This window comes from Rhinopithecus roxellana, chromosome 2 (assembly GCF_007565055.1).
Source record: "Rhinopithecus roxellana isolate Shanxi Qingling chromosome 2, ASM756505v1, whole genome shotgun sequence".
NCBI classification, from domain to species: Eukaryota; Metazoa; Chordata; class Mammalia; order Primates; family Cercopithecidae; genus Rhinopithecus; species Rhinopithecus roxellana.
The window spans coordinates 40,850,323-40,876,277 of NC_044550.1; the positions used below are offsets into that span (position 1 = coordinate 40,850,323).

Sequence of the window (25,955 nt, forward strand, 5' to 3'; positions counted from 1 at the left end):
TGGAGGGGGGTTTTGGGAGTTGCGGTTTATGAAATAAACAAATCTAGATGTAGATATGAATTGATGTTGAAAGTATTTGGACTTTATCCTGAATCTGTACATAATAACTAAAATAATTAAGCAGGGTTGTAATAATCCAGTTTTTGTTTTCCAAAGGTGATTCTTGCAGCAGTGTAAAGAATGGATTGAAAAATAACAAGACTAGAATGGGGGAGATTAGTAAAGAGACTGATATAATCCAGATACGGAATGATGAGGGCTTCTGCTAATGACAGGAGGGAGAGTTTGAAAGATTTGAAAGGCATTAATAAAGTAGAATTGATAGGATTTAGGGCATGATTGTGGAAGGAGTACTAGTCTTGCATGATTCAAATTTCTGATTTAGATATCTGGATAGAATAGGTAGTTGTATTTTTCATTAAGATAGGAAATAAAGCAAGAGAGGCAGTTTTAGAGGAAAGCAGTAGGTGGATATTATAGGTGTCAGCATATAGATAGTAATTAAAGCTCTGGGTAGATAAGTCCTTCAAAGAAGGTATATGGAGTGAAAAGCTGAAGCTGTCACCTTGGGGAATATCCAATATTAAGGATGACCAAAAGGGCGGTGGGCAGAGCCAGAGAGTGTTTCTTGAAGCCTGTGACAGATTTGAAGGACCTGTTTCATGTGTCTATAAACTGAAGAGCTACATTATTTGAAGAATTTAATTTGGAAATTAGCCTATGAGATGTGTGTGTGTGTGTGTGTGTGTATATGTTTATATGCAAATATAAATACTGTTGGTATTTCAGTGAGCCAAATCATCTGGACAAACATACTAACTTTAGGTTATCGTTGAATCCTTCAGGTCCTGTTTATAGCAATTCTTCAATAAGAAATGAATTACCAGTGCATCGCAACAGTAGACAAAAATCTGCTAAGAAAACAAATCAGTCATCTAAGAATATTGGAGAAAAAACTATTCCACTTAAAAGGCAGAAGACAGCAACTAAAGGCAGCCAAAGAGTACAGAAGTTTTTAAATGCTAAAGGTTCTGGAGGTACCGTTGGTCATGATGAAATTTCCAGTTGTTTGCTGAGTGAGCCACTGGAAAGTGATGAGGAAGACTTGGCTAAGAAGAAAAATCTTGATTGTTCTAGGTAATATCTGTTATGTGTACAATATAGTTAGTTTTGTTGTTCAGCATTTAATAATTTGTGCTATTTAATCATTTATAGACAGGCAGTAACTAGCATGAAGAGCTCTGCACTCTGACATACCCGGTATTAAATCCAGTCTCTACCATTAGCTGGGTGACACACAGGCAAAGCAGTACTCTGCACTTGTTTCCTGATATTAAAATAGGGAATAGTACATAGCACCTGAGATTATGACTGTTAAATTTAGTAAGATATTGTCGTCCAAGAGTTAAACTTTTTTTTTTTTTTTTTAAGAGACAGAGTCTTCCTCTGTTGCCCAGGCTGGAGTACAGTGGCATGATTACAGCCCACTGTAACCTCAAACTCCTGGGTCAGGTAATCCTCTAGCCTTAGCTTCCTGAGTAGCTAGGACTACAGGTGTGGACCACCACACCTGGCTAATTTTTTAATTTGTTATAGAAATGAGGTCTTGCTTTGTTGCCTAGGTTTGTCTTGAACTCCTGGTGTGAAGTGATTCTCCTGCCTTGGGCTCCCAAAGTAGAGATTCACAAAACAAACAAACAGAAAACACATAACATAAAATTTACTATCTTTATCTTTTTTAGGTGTGTAGTTGAAATTGTTTCCTTTTAAGTGAGATTAATGTGATTTCAATAGTTAGGAATATAGCTTAATACTTTTCTTCTTAGGATGATAATAGTTAACATTTTTTTGAGTTCATACTATGTGCCAAATATTTGCTAGATGCTTTTAATGAATTCTTATTAGTTCCAAAAACCTACTGAGGTAATACATACTTTGTGTTAGAAGCAGTAAGGTGCTGAGGATGTACTGAAATAAATGGCAGTGGGTCCTAAAATATATTAGTGTATGTCATTATAGTGCATAAAGAAATCCCATACACCTTCTGTTTCACTTTTTCGGGCCATTCTCTGATTTTCTCTCTCTTTTTTTTATTATGTTGCTGGAATTTGCTAGTATTTTGTTGAGGGATTCCAATCTGTAGCTTGCTTTCCTTCTGTTGTCTTTGTTTAGTTTTAGTATCAGGGTAATACTGGCTTTATACAATGAATTGGGAAGTATGATCTCTCTATTTTTTGAAACAGTTCGTAAATAATTTGTCTTAATTCTTTTTTGGATGTTTGGTAAAATTCAGCAGTGAAGCCACCTGTGCCTGAGCTTTTCTATATGGGTAGTTTGTTTTTGATTACTGATTTCATGGTATTTTGAGACTATTTCCTCTTGAATCAATTTTGATAATTTGTGTGTTTCTAGGAGTTTGTCCATTTCATCTAGGTTATCTAATTTGTTGGCACACAGTTGTTCATAGTATTCTCTTGTAATCACTTTTATTTCTTTTGACTCGAATGGTAGGACCCAGGAGGATACTGGAACCTGAGGAAATATACAGTCACTAGGAATAGTGTATCTTGTTTGCATATACAAATAAACTAACTACCAAAGAGATGAGCTGAGTCCCTCTGAGGACTCTATTGCCCCTCAGTAGGCTGACTAGGGATATCAAAGAAGACAGTTTTAGTTGTTTATGGATTCTCCAGTAAAACATCATGGATTAACTGTAATACATATCATAAGCCGCTTATACATAGGATCTCCTCATGTGCCTTTCACCACCTTTCTGGGCAGGTGTCTTCTCCATTCCTCTCATCAGAATTTTTCAAATTAGGACTCTTGGTAGGTCCTAGAAACCAGTTTCCTTCCTTAGCTAGTTGCAAGTGTCAGAACCTGAACAGGGTGATCTGATATTCCTTATAGCCAATATTATATTGTCTTTGTACCCACCCGTATATTGTTTCTGGAAGAAAATTTTATTTTGAAGAAGTATAAACACTCATACATTTATCATTTTTATAGATCTGCAAGAAGCTCAAACAATGAAGATAATGTTATGACTGCACAGCATGTTCCCCTAAAGCCTCAGACGAGTGGATATACATATAACACACCAACAGAATCAAGCTTGGATTCTGGAGAGCGTAAGACTTTAGTTTTAGAGGAAAGGTATGCATGTATTGTAAGGATAATAGTTACATATATTAGTTACCCATTGCTGTATAATAGATTACCCAAAAACTTTATTTTAATTTTGTTAAAGGCTTAAAAACACTTATTGTTTCATAGTTTCTATGGGTCAGCAATCTGGGAGGCTTAGCTAGCTAGTTCTAGCTCGGATATTCTCAGGAGGTAGCAGTCAAGATATCTTTCTGGTTTTAGCGCTTTAAAGTCTTGTCTGGAACTGGAGAATCCACCTATAAAATGTCTCACATCGCTGTTGGCTGGAGGCCCCAGTTCCGTTCTGGCTGTTTCCAGTAGACCTTAGTTTCTTACCTTGTGGCCCTCTCAGCTGCTGAGTATGGCAACTGGCTTCCCACAAAGCACATGCCCCAAGAGAAGATGTGACTATGATGGATATCGCAGTGTCATTTTTTAATGACTTGTACACTGTCACTTCTACTTTATTCTATTCATTAGAAACAACTTATTAAGGCCACACTATTGGCTGGAGGCCCCAGTTCCGTTCTGGCTGTTTCCGGTAGACCTTAGTTTCTTACCGTGTGGCCCTCTCAGCTGCTGAGTATGGCAACTGGCTTCCCACAAAGCACATGCTCCAAGAGAAGATGTGACTATGATGGATATCATAGTGTCTTTTAATGACTTGTACACTGTCACTTCTACTTTATTCTATTCATTAGAAACAACTTATTAAGGCCACACTATATTCAGGGAGAGGTGGAATTAGGCTCCACCTCTTGAAAGGTGGTGTATTAAAGAATTTGGACATATAATGTTAAAATGACCACATTTAGTGATCAAATTGAATTACTCTTAATTATATCTGATGTCATATAACCTTTTAAAAAATTAATAAAAGGTAAATTTTAGCAAATTCTCAGACTTTTAAGGGATGGCTAAGATTTCTTTACTGTTTGTGAGGTTATGACTAGGCTTATCCTGGGTTCATAATAGGTAGAAAGAGATCTAGGACTGGGAGAGGCTGAATCATCTGTGACAATTTCTGGACCATATTTTAAATTCCATTGGTTTTTGGCTGTAGTTATTTTTTGTTTGTTTCTTTTTTTAATTAAGATATGATGATTTCTTTCTTTTTTTTTTTATAATTTGATTTTCACCACAGGATGTTGTCATTTGAATTTACTAAGTCCATAACTCTGATCTATAAGTCATAAATTCAGTACTTATGATGCTCAGCCATCAGTTATGGGATGAAATTGTAGTCTTTGTTTAATGCTGCAAGTACAGTCAGCCTTCCATAACTGTGGGTTCTGCATCCACTGATTCAACCCTCATGGATTGAAAATACTCAGAAAATAAAATATAAAACAATAAAAAGTGACAATATGACATTAAAAATACTGCAAATAAAAATACAGTATAACAACTATTTACATAGCATTTACATTGTATTAGGTATTATAAGTAACCTAGATATGATTTGAAATATACAGTAGGATATGTGACAGTAATATGCAGATACTGCACCATTGTGTATAAGGGACTTGAGCATCCTTAGATTTTGGTTTCCACAGTGGATCCTGGAACCAATCCCCCACAAATACTTAGGGATGACTATATATTCTTGATGACTTATAACATCACTATTGGTTTTATAAGACTTATGGCAGTTTTAGGAGAAAAATGACCATTAAGGCAAATACATTAGATATATGCATTATAAAAGCATTAATTTTATGGTTTACTTTTTTTCTTAAGTGGACCTTCCAGGCTCAATAATAATTATTTGATGTCTGGAAAGAATAATAATGATGTGCATGAGGAGGAAGTTCATGGAAGTTCAGGTAAGCTATTGTTTTTTTTTTTTTTTTTTTTTTTTTTTTTCTGTCTTGATTTTTATGGCATTATGAATATGGAGTAAGGAGTGCTATGTTTTGTTTCCATTGTCACTGATGGCGAATGTATATTGAGTACCTACCTCTTAAGACCCTTAGTTAGAGATTACTAAGACGCTGTACCTAAGTGAGAGAGAAAGAAAATGAGTGACAGTTTTTGAAGTAGAACATAATGAAATATTGGCACTTAAGGTGTCTACTCCAGTATTTAAAATTGTTAAGCTGATAAGCGTATACATGAAGCAGATTAGTCATCTGTTGATGATTACTGTAGCTGGGTGATGGGTATATTGGGTCCATTATACTATTTTCTCTATTTTTAATACTTGAAAGTTTCCTTTTTTTGTTTTTGTTTTTGTTTTGTTTTGTTTGAGAGAGAGTATTGCTGTGTCGCCCAGGCTGGAGTGCAGTGGTGCAATCTCAGCTCACTGCATCCTCTACCTCCTGGGTTCAAGCAATTCTCCTGCCTTAGCCTCCGGAGTAGCTTGGATTACAGGCACGTGCCGCTATGCCTGGCTAATTTTTTTGTATTTTTGGTAGAGATGGGGTTTCACCGTCTTGGCCAGGCTGGTCTTGAACTCCTGACCTTGTGATTTACCTGCCTCAGCCTCCCAAAGTGCTGAGATTACAGGTGTGAACCACCATGCCCAGCCTTCAGTACTTGAAAAATTTCATACTGAAGTTTAAAAATGCCTCTTAATAGAGAATTTTATAATTTTTTTCATGCTCCTAAAAATGCGTGCTTGATTGTAATCTGTTATACTTTTTTTCTAATAATCACTATTCTTTTAACTTTTTAATTTTTCCCCCGTCATTAGATTTATCATATTTTCTCTTTTAACTTGAATGCTGTCTGTGTTTTTCTGCTTTTTCTTTGGTAAAGAAGCAGCATTGAATTTCCCTCAGTATAGTTTTGGCTTAATTTTATAGGTTTTGCTATGTAGTGTTATTGTAGTGTACTCTGAATTGTAGTGATTTTTCTTTGACCCAGGAATTATTTAAGAATATGTTAGTTAAGAGCTTGGTCTCCAGGGTCATGGACCTGGGATTGGTTGTAGCTCTACTACTTACTTGCTACGTTATCTTTTTCTTTTTTTTTCCCCATTCACCACTGATCAGGAAGCATCATTATATTATCTTGAGTAAGAAATTTCAGTGTTCTTAAACTTCAGTTTCCTTATCTGTAAAATGATATCAGCTCCAATCCCATAAGCTGATACAAAGATGAATACGTGTTCTTTGCTTAGTTTAATATCAAGTGTATGTTAAATAGCCAATTTTTGCTGTTATTCTAAGAAGTTGTGTTTTATTTTGTTCTTTTATTATTTTGTAGTTTCATTTTATTGTTCTGGAAAACTTGGCCCATATTATTTATTGTTTGAATTCATTAAGTGTTTTTCTGTGTGTTCTAGTGGATGCTTAGTTTTTATAATTTTTCCATTGGTGCTTGAAAAAAAAGAATAATTTGTATACAGATGTGGATTTAAAGATATATGTCCAGTTATTTCATTGATAGCATAAGTGGATATATTTTTTTGAATATACTTTGAATATTTATGGAATTCTTAAATATGAAAAATTATGGAATATTTACTGTATATTATTTTAAGGGTAGGGATGTGTCAGTGAACAAAACTGACAAAATTTTCTGCCCTCCTGCAGCTTAATTTTTGCAAGAGCAGGGTGGCAGACAATATAAAAAGGTAACAGTTTATGAGTTGTTGGGTGTTGAGAGTAGAGAAATAGAGCAGGGCTTTTAGGGTGGGAAATTAAGTTTACATTTTTAGGTAGGTGGGCAGAAAAGTCCTCACTAAGGAAGTGATCATTTGAGCAAAGATGTAAAGAGATGAGACAGCAAACCATGCGGCTCTCTGGGTAAATAGTGTACCAGGTAGAGGGAAGATGAAGAGCAAAGGTTCCAATGTGGTAAAGAGTCCGTCTTGATTGAGGAACACCAAGAAGGCCAGGGGTTTAGAGCAGAGGAAGAGAGCGAATGGATAGTAGGAAAAATGATGTCACAGAGGCAACAGAGTGAAAGATCACATAGTATGTTAAATGCAAAATTTTACTAAGAGAGATGGGAAGCCATTAGAGGGTTTTGAGCAGAAGAGAGACATGACTTGACTTGTATTAACAGAATCACTGCAGGTACTCTGTTAGGAGTTGACCATTGGGGTTGAAGGGACAGGAAGGTTAGAAGCAAGGAGACTAGCTAGAGAGATGTTGAAATAATCCTAGTGAGAGGTGTTGGCTTAGACCAGTGTGGTAGCAGTAGAAGGTGGAGGAGGATTTTTAGGTGTTTTTGAAGGTAAAGTCAACAGGATTTTCTGATGGACGAGATGTGGTGTATAAGAGAAAGAGAGATGTTAGAGAGAACTTGAAGGTTTTTGGCCTGAGCACCTGGAAGAATGGCAATACTGCTACATGATCTGGGGACTATTGGGGAAGAAGCAGATTTGGGGGAAAAGAACATGTGTTAGATTTGGACATACTAAGCTTGATATTATTCTGAACCTTGGTATTCTTTTGATTTGAGATCTATTAAGGACTGCTAGAATTGAAGTAAAGTGTTCCCACTACAACTGACTTTCTCCTTGTATTTTCTGTAGTCTTTGTTATGTACATTTCAGTGCTGTTACTGATCACATAAGCCTTCATATGGAGTGTACCTGCTTTGGTCAAATTTATCTGCTTCGTTGTGTTAAATGCTTTTTACTTTGTAGTTTGTTTTGTCTAATATTACTATTGTGACTTCCGCTTTCTTTTGGTTGGTTGTTGTTTCTTTGTTTCTTATCTTTTTATTTAACTTATTAGAGAATTTTAAAAGTGGCTAAGAAAGAGCACATGATTGAATTGTTGTTTTTGACTTGCTGTGTCAGTACTTTTTCCTTTAATAAAATGTTTAATATATATATACACTTATTGTCAACAGATATACTTGTTACTTCTTTGTAAAACTTGGTAGACATTCTCACATATTCTAGCAGGGACTCAGGATTTTTTTTCTTTTTAAACATGATGAACCACCAGCTAAATAGAGAACATAATCTTCAGTCATGATCTTTTTTTCTTTAAAGTATCACCCTATTGCTATTTGCTTCATGAGAGTTAATGCTTATGAATAGAAATTCGAAGGCAGCCTTATTTCTTCTTTCCTTTGTAGATAATCTGTTTTCTTCCATCCCATACTTACTAGGATCCTTTAATCTTTGAAATGTAGGAGTTGTCCCTTGCGTTAGTCACTTAAAAAATAATTTATTTGAAAGGATTTCAGTCTTATACAGAGATCCCATATCCCCTTCATCGAGATTTCACAGTTGTCCTCATTTTACAACATTTTTCCATCTCTCTCCCTGCCTCGTCTAATAAATACACGTTTATTATCATTCATCTTTTTTTCTGAACTATTTGAGAGGAAATTGTAGACATGATGTATTATTTCCCTTAAATACCCCATAATGTATTTCAGCAAGACAAGGATATAACTACCCTCGGACCATCCAAATAAGGAAATCAGCGTTAACACAACACAGATTCATTCACAGACTCCATTCAGATTTCACTAGCAGTTCCTTTTCCCTTGCAGCTCTGGATCCAGTCCTGGATCTCAGTGTTTCTTCTTCCTCCTGGTTCAAGATCCAGTCCTGGATCGTCGACTGCATTTAGCTGTCATGTCCCTTAGTTTCCTTCAACATGGAACAGTTTCTTAGTTTTTTTCCTAACTTAACTCATGATCAAATGTGTGCCATTCGTATTGACAGTAATACTATAGAAATTATGCTATAGGGTTAGGAGTCAGGGGTTGTAATTTGTGCATCACACAGGAGGCACACAACGTTCACCCATCTGCATGATGCTTTTGTTTTTTGTTTGTTTGTTTGAGACGGAGTCTTGCTCTGTTACCCAGGCTGGAGTGAAGTTGTGTGATCTCAGTTCACTGGAACCTCCACCTCCCAGGTTCAAGCACTTCTCATGCCTCAGCCTCCTGAGTAGCTGGGATTACAGCCACGTGCCACCATGCCTGGCTAATTTTTGTATTTTTAGTAGAGACAGGCTTTCACCTTGTTGGCCAGGCTGGTCTCGAACTCCAGACCTCAAGTGATCTGCCCAACTCAGTCTCCCAAAGTGCTGGGTTTACAGATGTGAGCCACCATGCCCTGCCGACATGATGTCAATCCTAATCACCTGTTCATGTTATTGTCTTCCAGGTTTCTTTACTGTAAAGACACTGCTTTTCTCTTATAATTGATAAATATTATTGTGGAGTGATATTCCAATACTATTTTAATAGCATGTTTCTTGTCGAACCTCCATTCACCAACCTTAACATACATTCAGGACTCCCACTTGAATTATCAGCCATTAATGATGGTACCACATTATTTTCTATTTTCTGTTTCTTTAATTCCTTTCCCATTAATTAGTTGCCAGTTTTTCTCCCCCATGCCAATTATTTTATTCATGATTCATTTTATTTATATCAGTATGGACTACTGGGTTTATATTTTATCCCATGGGGTTGTAAAATCTTGATCATTTATTATGGTACTCAAATTGTGATAGATTTGGTCATTGGATTTTCTTTCAGCTGGTCTCTGTGTGCTTTTGTCATAATTCTCTGAATACCGTTTTTGTTTTTTGGCATAAGATGTTCCAGTCTTTTTCCTGCCCCAGCTCTGGGATCAGTTACTGCTCCAGGAAACCTAGTTCTTTTTAGTGGAGGATGACATTTAGAAACTAAGATTTGGATACTTGATGTGATCCTTGTTTGGGATACCATTGCTTCTGGTCTTTCTCAGTGTACAGAGATAGGAAATATACATACACACATACACATAGGTATACACCATATATAATACAGGCATCTATATCTATTTCTGTATTTATATTTTTACAGGCATACCTTGTTTTATTGTGCATATCATTGCATTTTGGAGATGCTACATTTTTCACAAATTGAAGGTTATGGCAACCCTTTGTTGAGTAAGCCTTATTGGCACCATTTTTTTTTTTTTTCAATAGCATCTGCTCACCTTGTGTCTCTGTGTCACATTTTGGTAATTTTCACAGTATGTCAGACTTTTTCATTACTCTGTCTTTTATGATGATTTGTGATCAGGTGATCTTTGACATTACTATTGTAATTGTTTTGGGACACCGCAAACCACACCTACATAAGAAAGTGAAAATTCATGTGTTCTTACTGCTCTGCTGACCAGCCAGTTCCCCATCTTTCTCCCTGTCTTCAGGCTTCCCTATTTCCTGAGACACAATATTGAAATTAGGCCAATAATAACCCTACAAAGGCTTCTAAGTAAAAGAAAGAGTCACATGTTTTTCATTTTAAATCAAAAGCTAGAAATGATTAAGCATAGTGAGGAAGGCATGTCAGAAACCGAGCTAGTCCAGAAGCTAGGCCTCTGGCACCAAACAGCCAATTTGTGAATGCAAAGGAAAAGTTCTTGAAGGAAAAGAAAAGTACTACTACAATGAACACATGAATGATAAGAAAGAGAAACTGCCTTACTTGCTGATATAGAGAAAGTTTCAGTGGTCGGGACAGAGGATTAAACAAGCCACAGCATTCCTTTAAGCCAAAGCTTCATTCAGAGCAAGGCCCTAACTCTTTAATTCTGTGGAGGCTGAGAGAGTTAAGGAAGCAGCAGAAGAAAAGTTTGAAGCTAGCAGAGGCTGGTTCATGAGGTTTAAGGAAAGAAGCTGTTTCCATAACATAAAAGAGCAAGGTGAAGCAACAAGGTCTGATGTAGAAGTTGCAGCAAGTTATCGAGAAAATCTAGCTGAGATAATTGAAGGTGTCTTTACTAAACAACAGATTTTCCCTGTAGACAAAACAGCTTTCTGTTGAAAGAAGATGTCATCTAGGACGCTCATAGCTAATGAGAAGTCAATGCGTGACTTCAGATCTTCCAAGGTCAGACTGTGACTCTTGTTTTTTTTTTTTTTTTTTTTTTTGAGACGGAGTCTCGCTCTGTCACCCAAGCTGGAGTGCACTGGCCAGATCTCAGCTCACTGCAAGCTCCGCCTCCTGGGTTCACGCCATTCTCCTGCCTCAGCCTCCCGAGTAGCTGGGACTACAGGCACCCGCCACCTCGCCCGGCTAGTTTTTTTGTATTTTTTAGTAGAGACGGGGTTTCACCATGTTAGCCAGGATGGTCTCGATCTCCTGACCTTGTGATCCGCCCGCCTCGGCCTCCCAAAGTGCTGGGATTACAGGCTTGAGCCACCGCGTCCGGCCGAGACTGTGACTCTTGTTAAGGGCTAATACATCTGGTGACTTTAAGTTGAAACTAGTGCTCATTTACTGTTCCAGAAATCCTAGAATCCTTAGGAATTATGCTAAATCTACTTTGCTCTATTAGTAGAACAAAAAAGCCTGAGTGACAGCATATCCATGGCACTGCACCAGGCCACCCAGCAGCTCTAATGGACAAGGGTGAGGAGATTAATGTTGCTTTCATGCCTGCTAAGAGAGCATTCGTTCTGCAGCCCATGCATGGATCAAGGAATAATTTGAACTTTTAAGTCTTATTTAAGAAATAAATTTTGTAAGGCAGTAGCTGTCATGAGTAGTGATTCCTCTGTTGGGTCTGGACAAAATAAACCTTCTGGTAAGGATTCACCATTCTAGATGCCATTAAAAATATTTATGTTTTGTGGGAGGAGGTCAAAATATCAATATTAACAGGAGCTCGGAAGAAGTTGATTCTAACCCTTATGGGTGAAGTTGAAGGATTCAAGACTTCAGTGGAGGAAGTAACTAGATAAGGTAGAAATAGCAAGGGAACTAGAATTAGAAGTGGAGTCTGGAGATGAAACTGAATTGCTGCAATTTCATGACAAAATTTGAACAGATGAGTTGCTTCTTATGGAAGAACAAAGGAACTGATTTCTTGAGGTGGAATCTACTCCTGGTGAATATGCTGTGAACCCTTGAAATGACAAAAAAGGATTTAGGATATTCCATGAACTTAGTTGATAAAGCAGCAGCAGAGTTTGAGAGGATTGATTGCAGTTTTGAAAGAAGTTCTGCTGTGGGTAAAATGCTATAAAACAGCGTTTTATATTCTCCAGAGAAACTTCATTATTGACTTATTTTAAGAAACTGCCACAAGCACCCCAGCCTGATCAGTCAGCAGTCATCAACAATGAGGCACAATACCCTACCAGCAAAAAGATTAAAACTCACCGAAAGCTCAGATGATAAGCATTTTTATTTTTATTTTTTATTTTTATTTTTTGAGAATGAGGCAGAGTCTTGCTCTAATTCCCAGGCTGGGGTGCAGGGGCACGATCTCAGCTCACTGAAACCTTTTTCCTCCTGGGTTCAAGCGATTCTTGTGCCATAGCCACAAAGAGTAGCTGGGATTACAAGGTGTGCACCACCACACCCAGCTAATTTTTTTATTTTTAGTAGAGACGGGGTTTTGCCATGTTGGCCAGGCTTGTCTCAAACTCCTGGCCTCAAGTGATCCACCCTCCTGGGCCTCCCAGAGTCTTGGGATTATAGGCATGAGCTACTATGCCTGGCTGATCTTTAACATTTTTAGCAATAAAATATTTTTAAATTAAGGTGTGTGTACACTGATTTTTTTGGATATAATGCTCTTACACATTTAATAGACTATAGTATAGTATAGACATAACTTTTGGCTGGGCATGGTGGCTCACACCTGTAATCCCAAGACTTTGGGAGGTGAGGCAGGCAGATCACTTGAGCCCAGGAGTTGGCGACCAGCCTGGCCAACATGCCAAAAACCTGTTTCTACAAAAAATACAAAAATTAGCTGAGCATGGTGGTGTGCATCTGTGGTTCCGGCTACTTGGCGGGCTGAGGTGAGAGAATCATTTGCTCCCAGAAGGTTGAGGCCGCAGTGAGTCTCCATCCCACCACTGCACCGCAGCCTGGGTGACAGAGTGAGACTTTGTCTCAAAAAACCAAAACAAAACAGCAAAAGAAATAACTCTTATATTCACCAGGAAACTAAAAAACTGTTTGACTTGCTTTATTGCAGCATCTGTTTTATTGCAGTAGTCTGGAACTGAACTGGCAATATCTCTGAGGTATGCCTGTATTTGTATTTATTAATTAATTTATTTATTTATTTTAAGATGGAGTCTCCCTCTGTCGCCCAGAGTGGAGTGCAGTGGTGCGATCTCGGCTCACTGCAACCTCCGCCTCCCGGGTTCAAGCTGTTCTGCTGCCTCAGCTTCCTGAGTAGCTGAGGTTACAGGCGTGTGCCACCACGCCCGGCTAATTTTTGTATTTTTAGTAGAGATGGGGTTTCACCATGTTGGTAAGGCTGGTCTTGAACTGACCTTCTGATCCACCCGCCTCGGCCTCTCAAAGTGCTGGGATTACAGGCGTGAGCCACTACGCCCGGCCCCCTGTATTTATTGGAAGTTCACATTTCTACCTGCTCTTCCAGTCCAACATAGACTTCCCCTTTTCCATTTTTATAAACCTCTTCTCAAATAGTGACAAACCTGACTCCCATTATCCTCAGTATATTTACTTGTTTCTTTGGTTCCTTATATGACTCTGACGCTGCCTCCGAGGCCCAGTATCACAGGAGAATTTCCAACAGAGAGGAGACCTCTACTTGTTCTAGTGGAGACTGCATGGGAAATTGGATTTTTGGGGGTGGGGAGTACACAGATTTATTGAGCCAGACTTCACATACCATATAATTAATCCTCTTATAGTATACAAATCAATGATATGTAGTCATTGACACAATCGATGTTAGAACGTTTTCATAACCGCCAAAAAGAAACTCCTTTACCCTTTAGTAGCCGATTTTCATTTCCTTTCCCTGGGCCTACCCAATTACTAATCTACTTTTGATGTCTAGAGATTTGCCTATTTATGACAGGGAAATTAGATGTTATGATCACTGAAGTTTCTTCCAAACCAGCAATTTTATACAATATCTAATTCAATCATTCCTAACAATTTTTTTTTTTTTTTTTTTGCTTTCATGGACTCATTTGAGAATATGATAAAAGCTCAGACCCACTTTTCAGGGAAAAAAGGTATATATTTCATACAAAATTGTGTTTGCAGTTTTAGGTGGTTCATGGACATTGTGTCCCAGTTGTATATTGCTGTACAACTAACCGCCCCAAAACTTAAAGGCTTAATACAATGATTGATTTATCTTTCATGGTTCTGTGAATTGACTTGGCTTAGTTGGGTAATTGTCACTTGAGTACACTCATCAATTTATAGTTAAATGCAAGCTGCTGGGACTGGAGTCATCTGAAAGTTCAACTGGGTTGGACATTCAAGGTAACTTCCTCACTTATGTATTTGAACCCAGCTAGAAGAGCTGGGACATTGAGGTTGGCTAAGCATCTCTTTTCCTCCATGTGGCTTTTCCATGTGGCCACATTGGGTTTCCTTACAGCATGGTAGTCTTGTGTTAATCTTCATATTGTTGCTGTCTTCCCCTAGAGTGAGATCCCAAGACTTCTAGATGGAACCTGTAGATTGTATTAGGACTTAGCCTTTTAAGCCCCAGAACATCATTTCTGTTGCATACTATTAGTTAAGCAAGTCACTAACTCCAGCAGAGATTGAAAGAGAAGGGAACAATATTCTGCTTCTTGATACAGAACATTTGTGCATAGTAAGGGAAAGAAAGGATCACACCATCTTTAGGTGCTAGTTACCAAAGTTGAGAACCCCTAAGGTCATTGGCACACTGCTAAATTCAGTACACTTACACTATTTTAGAACTTTAAGGAGAAAGTTACAGGTAGTTCATAAATAACATATTATCCATTATCAGGCCCTACATTTTATCTACCAGTGGCTTATTTCCATGAGCAGTAGAAAATCTGTGTTTTTTGTTTGTTTGTTTGTTTGTTTTGTTTTGTTTTTTTGAGACGGAGTCTCACTCTGTCTCCCAGGCTGGAGTGCAGTGGCCATGTTTGTTTTTTAAGCTGTTATACTCTTTAGAATAAAAACCAGGACTGTCCTAGGGAGTGAATACAGTCATGAGTTTTTAGTTTCTGTTTCTGGTTGATCCAGTAAAACCCGTTCCTCATCCCTCTTTTCCACTTGTTCCCAGAGACAGAAACTAAAAGGCATGGTTTCAGCTGCTAAAGGCCTAAAACAAAACAAAACAGAACAACAACAGAATAAGGTGAATTGGACAAGCTTGCGATGGTATTCATTCTAGCAAAGTCTAGAGAAATAGTTCTTTTCCTTAGTTTTTATAGTTGAGCAATGAAAAGCAGGAGTAATAAAATATATTATCAAGTCAAACTTTATTTAAAATCCTCATACTGAAATTGACCGGGAAACACATTTTAATTTAACATGGAATTAGCAGTCATTTCTTGTGATACTATCTTTTGCATTTTGTAGATGACTCAAAACGATCTAAAGTGATACCAAAGAACAGAATCCATCATAAACTAGGTAAGAATATTTTTCTTTTTTAATATTTTCATTGAGAAAAATACTTTCATTAAGTTTCTGTTTCTAAATATAACTTATTTTTCTTAAGCAGGAAAAATACGATTACTTGGATTAATTGGCAGATAAATTAAAATTATGCACTTAGTTTTTATGAATTTCGTAGTAAGTCACCACAGCCCCTGAGTTAGTCTATTGTCCATTTATAAATCCTATTGCCCTCTCACTTGTTGCCCCATAGTAGGGGGCATGATCCTCCCTTATCTATGAAGCTAGGGTGGATAATTTTATCAAAGAAACTGTAACTACCAGATAGATGGCTTCCTTGACAGCATCTCCTTCCACTTTAATCCACTTGACTCCCGAACAAAGCAGTAGCTAGGGTAGTAAGTAGACAAAGCAGAGAACTGTGGATCCCATGGAGAGGCCCACGTAAAGATTAACAATCCATGGTTCCCAAAGAGAGATTTGCCAGTCGAGATACATGATAGTTCCCACCTTTCTGTGATGTTGGCTTTCCATGTTTCTCCCTTTATTTGAGGCTGTGAGTGCTCTTGCATTCATACTGAGAGATTACCATAAGAAGTGAAGCTTTCTCTCATTGCCTTACTCAAGAACTTCGATCTTGTCAGTATTTTGTGGGCCTATGTGATGAGAGACTGCTGTACCTCTCAATACTTAATGCTTGTCTTGAAGTGAAATGATGAATCAGGAGTAGGGAAAGGGAAATAAAAATGTTCCTGAGCAGGGCTTCAGTATTTACACAGGGGAACATTGAGCATTATGCCTAAGAGCAGTAGGCAACTTCTCATTAGCTTCAGGAGAGCTTTAGCAAACAAAAGTAGGTAAGAACATGGGAATTTGAAGATATAGCCAACAAACTCAGTTTAGTATACAGAACTTTGCATTGTTCAGATAAGAGGAGTGGACATTTAACATTGTCAGCACTATTATTAAATTTTTAACTATTTGCCAATTTGGTAGCCTGTGTTTCCATTGGCATTTCTTTAATTATTAGCATAAATATATGTTTTTTCTAGTCTTTTGTCTGGAAAAATACTCATATTTTAAAAAATAAAGCATTCATGTTCTAAAAGATAGTCTTTCCACTGCTAAGTACCATCAACTAAAAAACATGTATACACTTTTGTCTGACATATTTTTATAGTATTGCCCTCCAACACACCAAATGTTCGCAGGACCAAGAGAACACGTTTGAAACCTTTGGAGTACTGGCGAGGAGAGCGAATAGATTATCAAGGAAGGCCATCAGGTAAAACTTATTTATGTTATAATGTCTATCAATAAGAAATTTGTTTACTATGTGCCAAGCACTACACTACATGTTTATATACCTTACCTTACTTAATCATCACCCCCCAAATTTTGATAACAGGATTTAAATTCATTTTTGTCTGATTAATGTAGAGATGCTGATATTTTCTCTTTGGTAGCTGAATGTTATTCCTGTATTATCTGACAAGATTTCCAGTTGCATAATATAAAACATTAGATTAGAACATGAGAAAATTGTAACTGGTAAAGGTAAAGTATTTTTCATTATTTTTCCTATTAACCATTTTCCATTTTCTCATAGTTTTCTACAAAGTAGTGTAGGGTGGGCAAGAAAATATAGTGTTAATCTTAAGAATTATTTTCTTTCTTATTTTTGTAGAGATGAGGCCTTGCTATGTTGTCCAGGCTGGTCTCGATCTCATGGGCTCAAGCAATCCTCCCACTTTGGCATCTCAAAGTGCTGAGATTACAGGTATGAGCCACTGTGCCTGGCCATATTTGTTTCTTTGATGGATATATCTAAGTCAAAGGACTAAACTCATGTGGATTTCTATAAATAGTTCATTGCTAGCCCCCCTGCTTTTTTTTTTAAAGCCTCTGCTGATGACTGTTGATTTCAGGCGAGCAATAGGACCATCTAATCATGTTCCATCATCTAATCCTGTTTTATCAGCCTCTGATTTAAGGTGGTAGAGAGATAATGAAATTGGTTGGTATTTGTGTTATTTTAACTATTAGCTGCAGACATATATATTCTTTGGTACTTTGAAAGGAAATGTGCCGGATTAAATTTAAGGAGTTTTGTTGCAAGATTTTATCTTTCCCATGTACATTTTACTTTTTTTGTTAAATTTTAGGAGGATTCGTGATTGGTGGAATACTGTCTCCAGACACAATGTCGTCTAAAAGGAAGGCAAAAGAAAATGGAAAAGTCGACAAAAAGTCTAATAAGAAAAGGATCTGTCTTGATAACGATGAAAGAAGTATGAACTTATTTCTGAAAGTAACTTTTAGATTTTACTTTAAATAGGAGTACTTTGAGAAGAAGCTCTTTGCAAAATATGAAATTTACTTCCAAAAACTTCAGAAATAATACCATAGGTAAAATTCATTTTTTAATGTCTACTTTCTTCCAAATAGAAAGTAAGCTAATTTTATTCTTAAAAATTATTAATAGCATATTATAAATTTCTTCATGAATAAATTGCCCAGTCAAATGAAACCTACCATTCCTATGCCCAAACTATGGTTGAAATAGACATTTCTAAAGTATATTATATACCTCTGTCTCACTTAGAGATTATGCAGAACATCACTTAATTCATTGATGATGCAAGAGTTTACATGTTAAGGCTTACAGAAAATAGGAAGTTTAGGGTGTTTGCTTTTATATTAAATCATTATGGGTGTTTAAGTTTGAATTTTTCTTTATCAGAGTGATTTATAAATAGGAAGATACTTTTATGCTTTTAACATTTTTCTTTTATAACTTCTCTATAGCTATATTTTGTACTGAACTTTTTTATGATTGAGAATAATTTTAAGTAAGTAGTTTGTATTTTAATGGTATTTCTTTTGCAGAGACTAGCTTAATGGTAAATCTAGATATACCTCTTGGAGATCCTTTGCAGCCAACGAGGGTAAAGGACCCAGAAACAAGAGAGATTATTCTCATGGGTAAGATCAGGGATGATATTGAAAATACTTAATTAAACAACTTGTAAGAAAACATTGCTTACTTGATGGTTGGCCTGTCTACTTTCCCTTTCTCTCCCCAATTCTATCAGTGCTAAACTCCAGAAGAGAGTCGAATTCCAATGAGCAGCCTATGTGAAGACAACTGTGGGGGAATATTGATGTCAGACAGCTCCAGGGTACACGTAACACCCTGGACTTGTTCTCTGGGGCACAAGTGCTACAATCAGGAATGTTGTCCCCCTCCAACAGGGTCTAGGCCTTTTTGACCAGGAGGACATATGGGAACAGAGGCTGTTTATGGGGAATTATAGGTAGATAGTTGGCAGACTCAAGGATACTCTTAACATGAGGCTAGGCAGGGATCGTGGATAGGGCACAGACAAACTTTTGGGCCTACAGGTGGCAGTAATGTTACCTGGAATATGAGTCCTTTGTGAGAATGACTAGCAAGGGCATCAATCAGTTGTACAAATGCCAGGTTTAACCTTAAAGCTGGTGCTGCAAAGTCCTGGAAGCCTCCTGCTGTCTTGAATAGGTATTAAATATTTAGTCTCTAGCAGGTCATTTAAGATGCCCAAGGGATGAGCTATAGTGGGATAGGAGTTTATGTATTACTCAACTGTTTAACAACCAGACAATATATATATATATATACAAGAAATATTTAAATATTTTAACAACTGTTATGACTGTACCATTGAGTACTAAGGGCTGTTTTCCTACATCAGAGGAGAAGTAGGTCAAATCAGAAAGGCAGTAATGGAAGCCGGGCATGGTGGCGGGTGCTTGTAGTCCCAGCTACTTGGGAGGCTGAGACAGGAGAATTGCTAGAATCTGGGAGGCGGAGATTGCAGTGAGCCGAGATCATGCCACTGCACTTCAGCCTGGGCGTGCAGAGCCAGACCCTGTCTCAAAAAAATAATAAAATTATTTCAAAAAAAAAGAAAGGTGGTAATAATGGTACTCCTACTTAAAATTTTGACTATGAAAATAGATTTCATTTAATATCTTAACATCTTAGCAAAGGTATCTCTATGCAGATTATTTATTTGGCAACAGAGCTTAGAAGTATGGAGTTTTGTTTAGTGTCTTAACTGAAAGCATTGCTATACTCTATCAGGTTATTGTGAGTGTTGTCAAAAGTTCATTTCTTATTTGTTTCTTGAATCTACTCTCTCTCTATATATATTTGTTTCTATATCATGTAGTCTGTAGGATCACTAACATTCCCAAATATCCTGGGAAACAGAATCAGACGTTGATGACAGAATAGTTTATTTATTATAGATCTGGAAAGGTTTGTTAAGTGGTGGAAATTTTTGTAAGTGAGGTAGTAATTTGTGAGCAACCATTAGAGCTCTGCTTTCTCACAAACTTTACCTAATAAAAATTATTAGTCAAACGGGAAAAAATATCTATTGGCATGGTGATGACACATTGTGGTTTACGTTAAACTTTAAAAATAAGGAATTCTTTTTTGTATCTCAGCTAATTTTATTTTCTGTCTCAGTTCCTATAATGCTGCCATTCTTATTATTCAGCTGGTACTAACAATGCTTACTTTTTGCCAGAAAATATTTTAAATAATGTACACACATTAACTCATTGATATTCACAGCAGCTCATTAACACCGAATAGATGAACTTATTATTATTTCATTTTACCAAAAAGGAAATTGAGGCACAGTGAGAGAGAGCTTAAGTTAACTTGCCTTACGTCATGCAGCTTATAAGACAGAGACAGGATTTGACCTCTGGCATTCTAGCTCTAGAGTTAATGATCTGAAACAGCTCTATCTCTCTAAGGCAGACTTATATTCAGAAATAACTCTTTATTACATATATGTTTATATTAATCAATATCATTGCTGTTGTTTTATGTTTGTATTACTGTTTTACTCCTAGATCTTGTAAGGCCACAAGATACATATCAATTTTTTGTTAAGCATGGTGAGTTGAAGGTATATAAGACATTGGACACACCCTTTTTTTCTACTGGGAAATTGATATTAGGACCACAAGAAGAAAAGGGAAAGCAGCATGTTGGCCAAGATATATTGGTGAGTACTTTTTTTATATATTTATGTTTCACTATTGGTAGAACTCTGATTTATTGGATTTGATGAGACATTAAAATGCTGTTTCCTCAGAAATGAAATTCTGTTACTATACCACACAGAGAAAGATTTTTATTCGTTAAATCTGTTTAGAGTCAACCAACCAACAGTTATGTCACAGTATCTGTTCCCTGCATAGCACTGTATTCTTTTGAGATTCAGAAATGTAAGGAATGTTCTTTACTTAAAAACATCTTAAATATAGGTTTGCAAACAAATCATTAGAATTTTAGTTCTGGGGGGATTATAGAGATTAAATCTAATTCCACATTTCTATGATAATACAGTAGAGAAATAGGTTTAAAGACTTCTTAAAAAATCACTTGTATCCCAGTTACCCTGATTTGATCGTTACACATTACATACAGATATTAAAATGTGACATGTACCACAAAATTATGTAAAATTATTATATATCAATAAAACAGTAACCTGAGAAAAAAGTAAATAAAAATGAGTGAGATTATAAGAAAACTACGTAACTATTTAGCAGTAGACTCAGGACTAAGAGCTAGTTGCTTCAATAAGTACTAAATAATATACTATTATATGTAACAATATTACTAGCTGAAGTTGTAATGAGATTCAAGGTCAGTCAGGCTCTATCTTCTTCTTTCTCTTTATCTCCTTTCTTCCACTCCCATCCCCATTTAGAGACATACACCTCTGCAACATTGGTCTGTTTTATATGTGTGTATGTGTGTGTGTGTGTGTGTGTGTGTGTATGTATAACAGGAATATTTTTTATATGTATAAAATATTTGTATTCTGAGTTTGAAAATTGTTGAATATAAAATTTGAAAAGCACCAAATTTTAAGAATATATAACATTATACCAGCAGTTAAAAAAATATAAGGAACATTTTTCAGTATCTGACATTTCAGGAGTCTGAAATTGTGCTACTAAAGTATCACATACAGAATGATTCTCTTTACTGGCAAACTTAAATTCAGAAAGGAGGGAAAAATTGTGAACACCCTTGAGTTTATATTAACAAAGAAGGGCAAATTTAGGAAAGGCAAGGAAAAGATACATATGAAAGTCAAAGATTGTTACTACATCAGTATAGCTAGAATCATGATTTAAAATAATTTAACAATATTCATTAATTCAAACTGAAAATGTTATAGGCCTCCAGTTATTATTATGAGTGAAAGTAACACATTTAAAAACCATAGATGGTCCCTGTATAATAATAAAATAACTAATAATGAAGATAAACATGAAATATCATCACTGAACTAATAGCAGTTACCTATTAAACTGTAATGCCTTTATTATACAAAAGGAAATTTGAGTAGTAGATGTTTAAAAGTGTGTAATCTGGCTAATATTCAAAGGAATACACATTTAAATCCAAATGACACTTTATAGTTACTGAGTTAATGGAAATTATTAGAAAAATGTTCATACCCTGTGACCTGTGAATCTCATTTCTAGAAATTTTTCCTAGGGAAGTAATTTGAAAGTTCAGAGTGAGGGATGCTGAACATATGTAGTTATTTATGGAATCATTGATGGTAATGGCAGAATTAGAAACCACTACAGTGTGCTGCAGGAAGAAAATGGTTGCATTTTAATTTTGACTTAGTAATGATAAAGCATTCTGTGATAATAATAAACAGTTATACAGAACTTATACGTGTTCCAGGCACTGCACTAAGCACATGAAAATTAGTTTGAACATTTTATTTTGAAGAATAGCTGTATATGAAGACCCTTGGGATAAATGTTTAAGCAAATATACAAGCTAAAAGTTCTTTGTATGTAGTATCTATTTTTCTAACTAGAATTTAAAAATGTAAATAAAATCTTGAAGAGAATACATGTTTTACTGTGTGATTATGTAGTTATTTTAGTTGATTTTATTTCTTCTATATATTACCTTTAACTTTTTACAATGAAAATTAAAGCTGAAGTTTTTTTTAATAAAACTAATATTTTTACATTTTAAAACATGAAGCACACTGACAAATATATGCTTTTGAAAAAAAATAATGAAGAGGACAAGATGGAGAACCAGCATAGGCCATTAACTCTCTTTCAAACACTACTGGAGAGTATTTAAAAGAGTAGTAGGTTTATTAAAATCAAACTACAGAAGAATTTACAAATTAATTATGAGAGCTGGTTGTAGAACTTCCCAGGCGACAAGAAGGAAATTAAAAAGTAGAAAATATTAAAGTTCAATAATGTAGAGAAGAGAGAAAAACATGCCTAAATTCAAATAATAAGAATATCAGGCGAGAGAAAAAACCCAATGAAAAATGAGAATATTTTTAAAATTAGACAATGAATGTTCCAGAGCTAAAAAAACAAAAAGGTGACAGCAATCTACTTCAAAGAACCAGTTCCTTGGAGGAATGCCTGATTCTAGGCCTGAAACTGAGCTTGGAGTTGATAGCAAACTACTAATCAGAAACCATTAAGATTGGGTCATGTTTCAGCTTCCAACTTGAAGTGCTACCACTGGCTGACTAAGGATATGAAACTTGAGTGTTAACAAGAATAGCTTCAGTAGATTGATATAATTATATCTAAATCCATGAATCTGTAAGACTACTAGTACTACAACAGCAACAAAAATTTGTTACTGTTGGAGGATTCTAGGAAGCCAACTCACTTTAACAACTGATTCTGCCTTTTCTGTATACACTCTGCTATTAAGTAATCAAATAATAGATGAGATGTTTGTTCTTACTAGAATAATATTCCAGCTAATGAGTGAAGAAGGACTGTTTGAGTTAAAATATTACCATTTTGCAATCCCTGATAAGCTATTGGGATCTAGGCATCAAGGCCCAGCTAAGTGGCTGACAGATATCTAAAAAGAATACAACCAGGCATTATGTGCCTCCTGATAGAAAAATACAACACTATCCAAGAAGTAATCTTGCCAACCCCATGCCTTAAAAAAGAAAAAAACCCAAAAGCAAATACAAAACCTGAATCTGGTCAAGTCTCTAGATTTAACTTCCAGGTTACAAGAAATAAAGGGTAGTGAAACCTTTCAAATGATACCTGGGGATATAGTCAGCAAAATCCACCTGCATGAAGATTTTTATGACAAACTGCTTAATGTTTTCAATAAATTAAATGTAAGAAATTAAAAAAAAGAACAAGGTAGAACCTAGGGAATCAGGGTTTCTCAACCATGGCACTAGTAACATTTTTGATTAGATACTTCTTTGTTGTAGTGGGGGCTCTCCTGTTTGTTGTAGGATATTTAGAAGCTTACCCAGCCTCTACTTATTAGATTCCAGTAGCACCGCTCTAGTTGTGACAGAATCAAATACATCTTCAGAAATTGTCCGTTGTCCCTGAGAGGCAAAATCACCTTGATTGAGAACCACTAATATTGATTGAGAAATTTAAGAAACAGATCAACCAATCACTGTATGTGGTGCTAACCTGGATCCTGATTCAAAGAAACCCTTGAAGATATATTTTAACTGATGTTTGGAAATTTGACTATTAACTGGGTATTTGGTATTAAATATTCATTTTTTAGGTGTGATAACAGTATTGTGGTTATGTTTTTTAGAAGCACTTGATCTTTCAGTACATACTGAAATATTTGCAGATGAATTATGATACTTGGCATTTATTTCAAAATAAGATGGAGTGAGGATAGTAGACTCTGGCTTGGGCAGGTGGTTGGTATTAAGTATTCATGAGAGTTCATCATTCTGTTTTTGTATGTTTCAAGAGCTTTCTTAATTAAATGTGTACAGAAATGAGGAGAGGTGTGCTTAGAGAACCAAATTGAATAGATGAGAAAAAAAAAAACAGTAGAAATATATACTTGACTTTTAGTATTACTTTTTTGTCTTTTTGATTGAGGCAAATTATTTTTGGATGTAATAAGAACTTTTTTTTTTTTGTCTTATTAAGTTATAAAAATACCTTTGGAACATTTCAGGGGGCTTTTTTCCCTATTTAGGGAGGCAGTATATCACAGTGGTTAGGGAATGAATTCCGTAATCTAAATGCCTGAGTTCAAACCCCAGCTCTGCCATTTACATTGTGACCTTGGAAAATTACTTAACCTCTCTGTGCCTCAGTTTCTTCATGAAAAGCTACCAAAGTAGTAACTGTCTCATTAGTGGGCATATACATTAAATGAATAAGAATAAAGTACTCATAATACTACTTGGTACAGAGTAAGTGCTATATAAGTGCTAGCTATTATTGTTATTCTGGTATATTATGATCATTGTACAAAGTAGTAATAAAAAAGGAGGCGAATAATTATCTGAGGCAAAACATTCTTGATGGATGTCTTAGTCAGATTGGGCTGCTGTAATCAGAATATCATAGACTTTGGTCTGTATCTCTTTTTTTTTTTTTTTTTTAATTATACTTTAAGTTCTAGGGTACATGTGCATAACATGCAGGTTTCTTACATATGTATACTTGTGCCATGTTGGTGTGCTGCACCCATCAACTCGTCAGCACCCATCAATTCATCATTTATATCAGGTATAACTCCCAATGCAATCCCTCCCCCTGCCCCCCTCCCCATGATAGGCCCTGGTGTGTGATGTTCCCCTTCCTGAGTCCAAGTGATCTCATTGTTCAGTTCCCACCTATGAGTGAGAACATGCGGTGTTTGGTTTTCTGTTCTTGTGATAGTTTGCTAAGAATGATGGTTTCCAGCTGCATCCATGTCCCTACAAAGGACGCAAACTCATCCTTTTTTATGGCTGCATAATATTCCATGGTGTATATGTGCCACATTTTCTTTTTTTTTTTTTTTTTTTTTTTTTTTTTTTTTTTTATTATACTTTAAGTTCTAGGGTACATGTGCATAACGTGCAGGTTTGTTACATATGTATACTTATGCCATGTTGGTGTGCTGCACCCATCAACTCGTCAGCACCCATCAATTCATCATTTATATCATGTATAACTCCCCAATGCAATCCCTCCCTCCTCCCCCCTCCCCCCTCCCCATGATAGACCCCAGTGTGTGATGTTCCCCTTCCCGAGTCCAAGTGATCTCATTGTTCAGTTCCCACCTATGAGTGAGAACATGCGGTGTTTGGTTTTCTCTTCTTGTGATAGTTTGCTAAGAATGATGGTTTCCAGCTGCATCCATGTCCCTACAAAGGACGCAAACTCATCCTTTTTTATGGCTGCATAGTATTCCATGGTGTATATGTGCCACATTTTCTTAATCCAGTCTGTCACAGATGGACATTTGGGTTGATTCCAAGTCTTTGCTATTGTGAATAGTGCCGCAATAAACATACGTGTACATGTGTCTTTGTAGTAGACTAATTTATAATCCTTTGGGTATATACCCAGTAGTGGGATGGCTGGGTCATATGGTACATCTAGTTCTAGATCCTTGAGGAATTGCCATACTG

At 36.2% G+C, this 25,955-nt stretch overlaps 1 protein-coding gene across 1 annotated transcript in view; it reads left to right on the forward strand.

The window, feature by feature from the left end:
* CENPC (centromere protein C) overlaps window positions 1–25,955 on the forward strand; it is a 71,613-nt gene that overhangs the window by 27,474 nt on the left and 18,184 nt on the right. Inside the window, 8 exon segments of the mRNA XM_010365541.2 lie at window positions 846–1,137; window positions 3,013–3,159; window positions 4,891–4,976; window positions 15,421–15,474; window positions 16,640–16,744; window positions 17,625–17,750; window positions 18,349–18,444; window positions 20,371–20,525. Of these exon segments, the coding sequence (XP_010363843.2) occupies window positions 846–1,137; window positions 3,013–3,159; window positions 4,891–4,976; window positions 15,421–15,474; window positions 16,640–16,744; window positions 17,625–17,750; window positions 18,349–18,444; window positions 20,371–20,525 (1,061 nt within the window).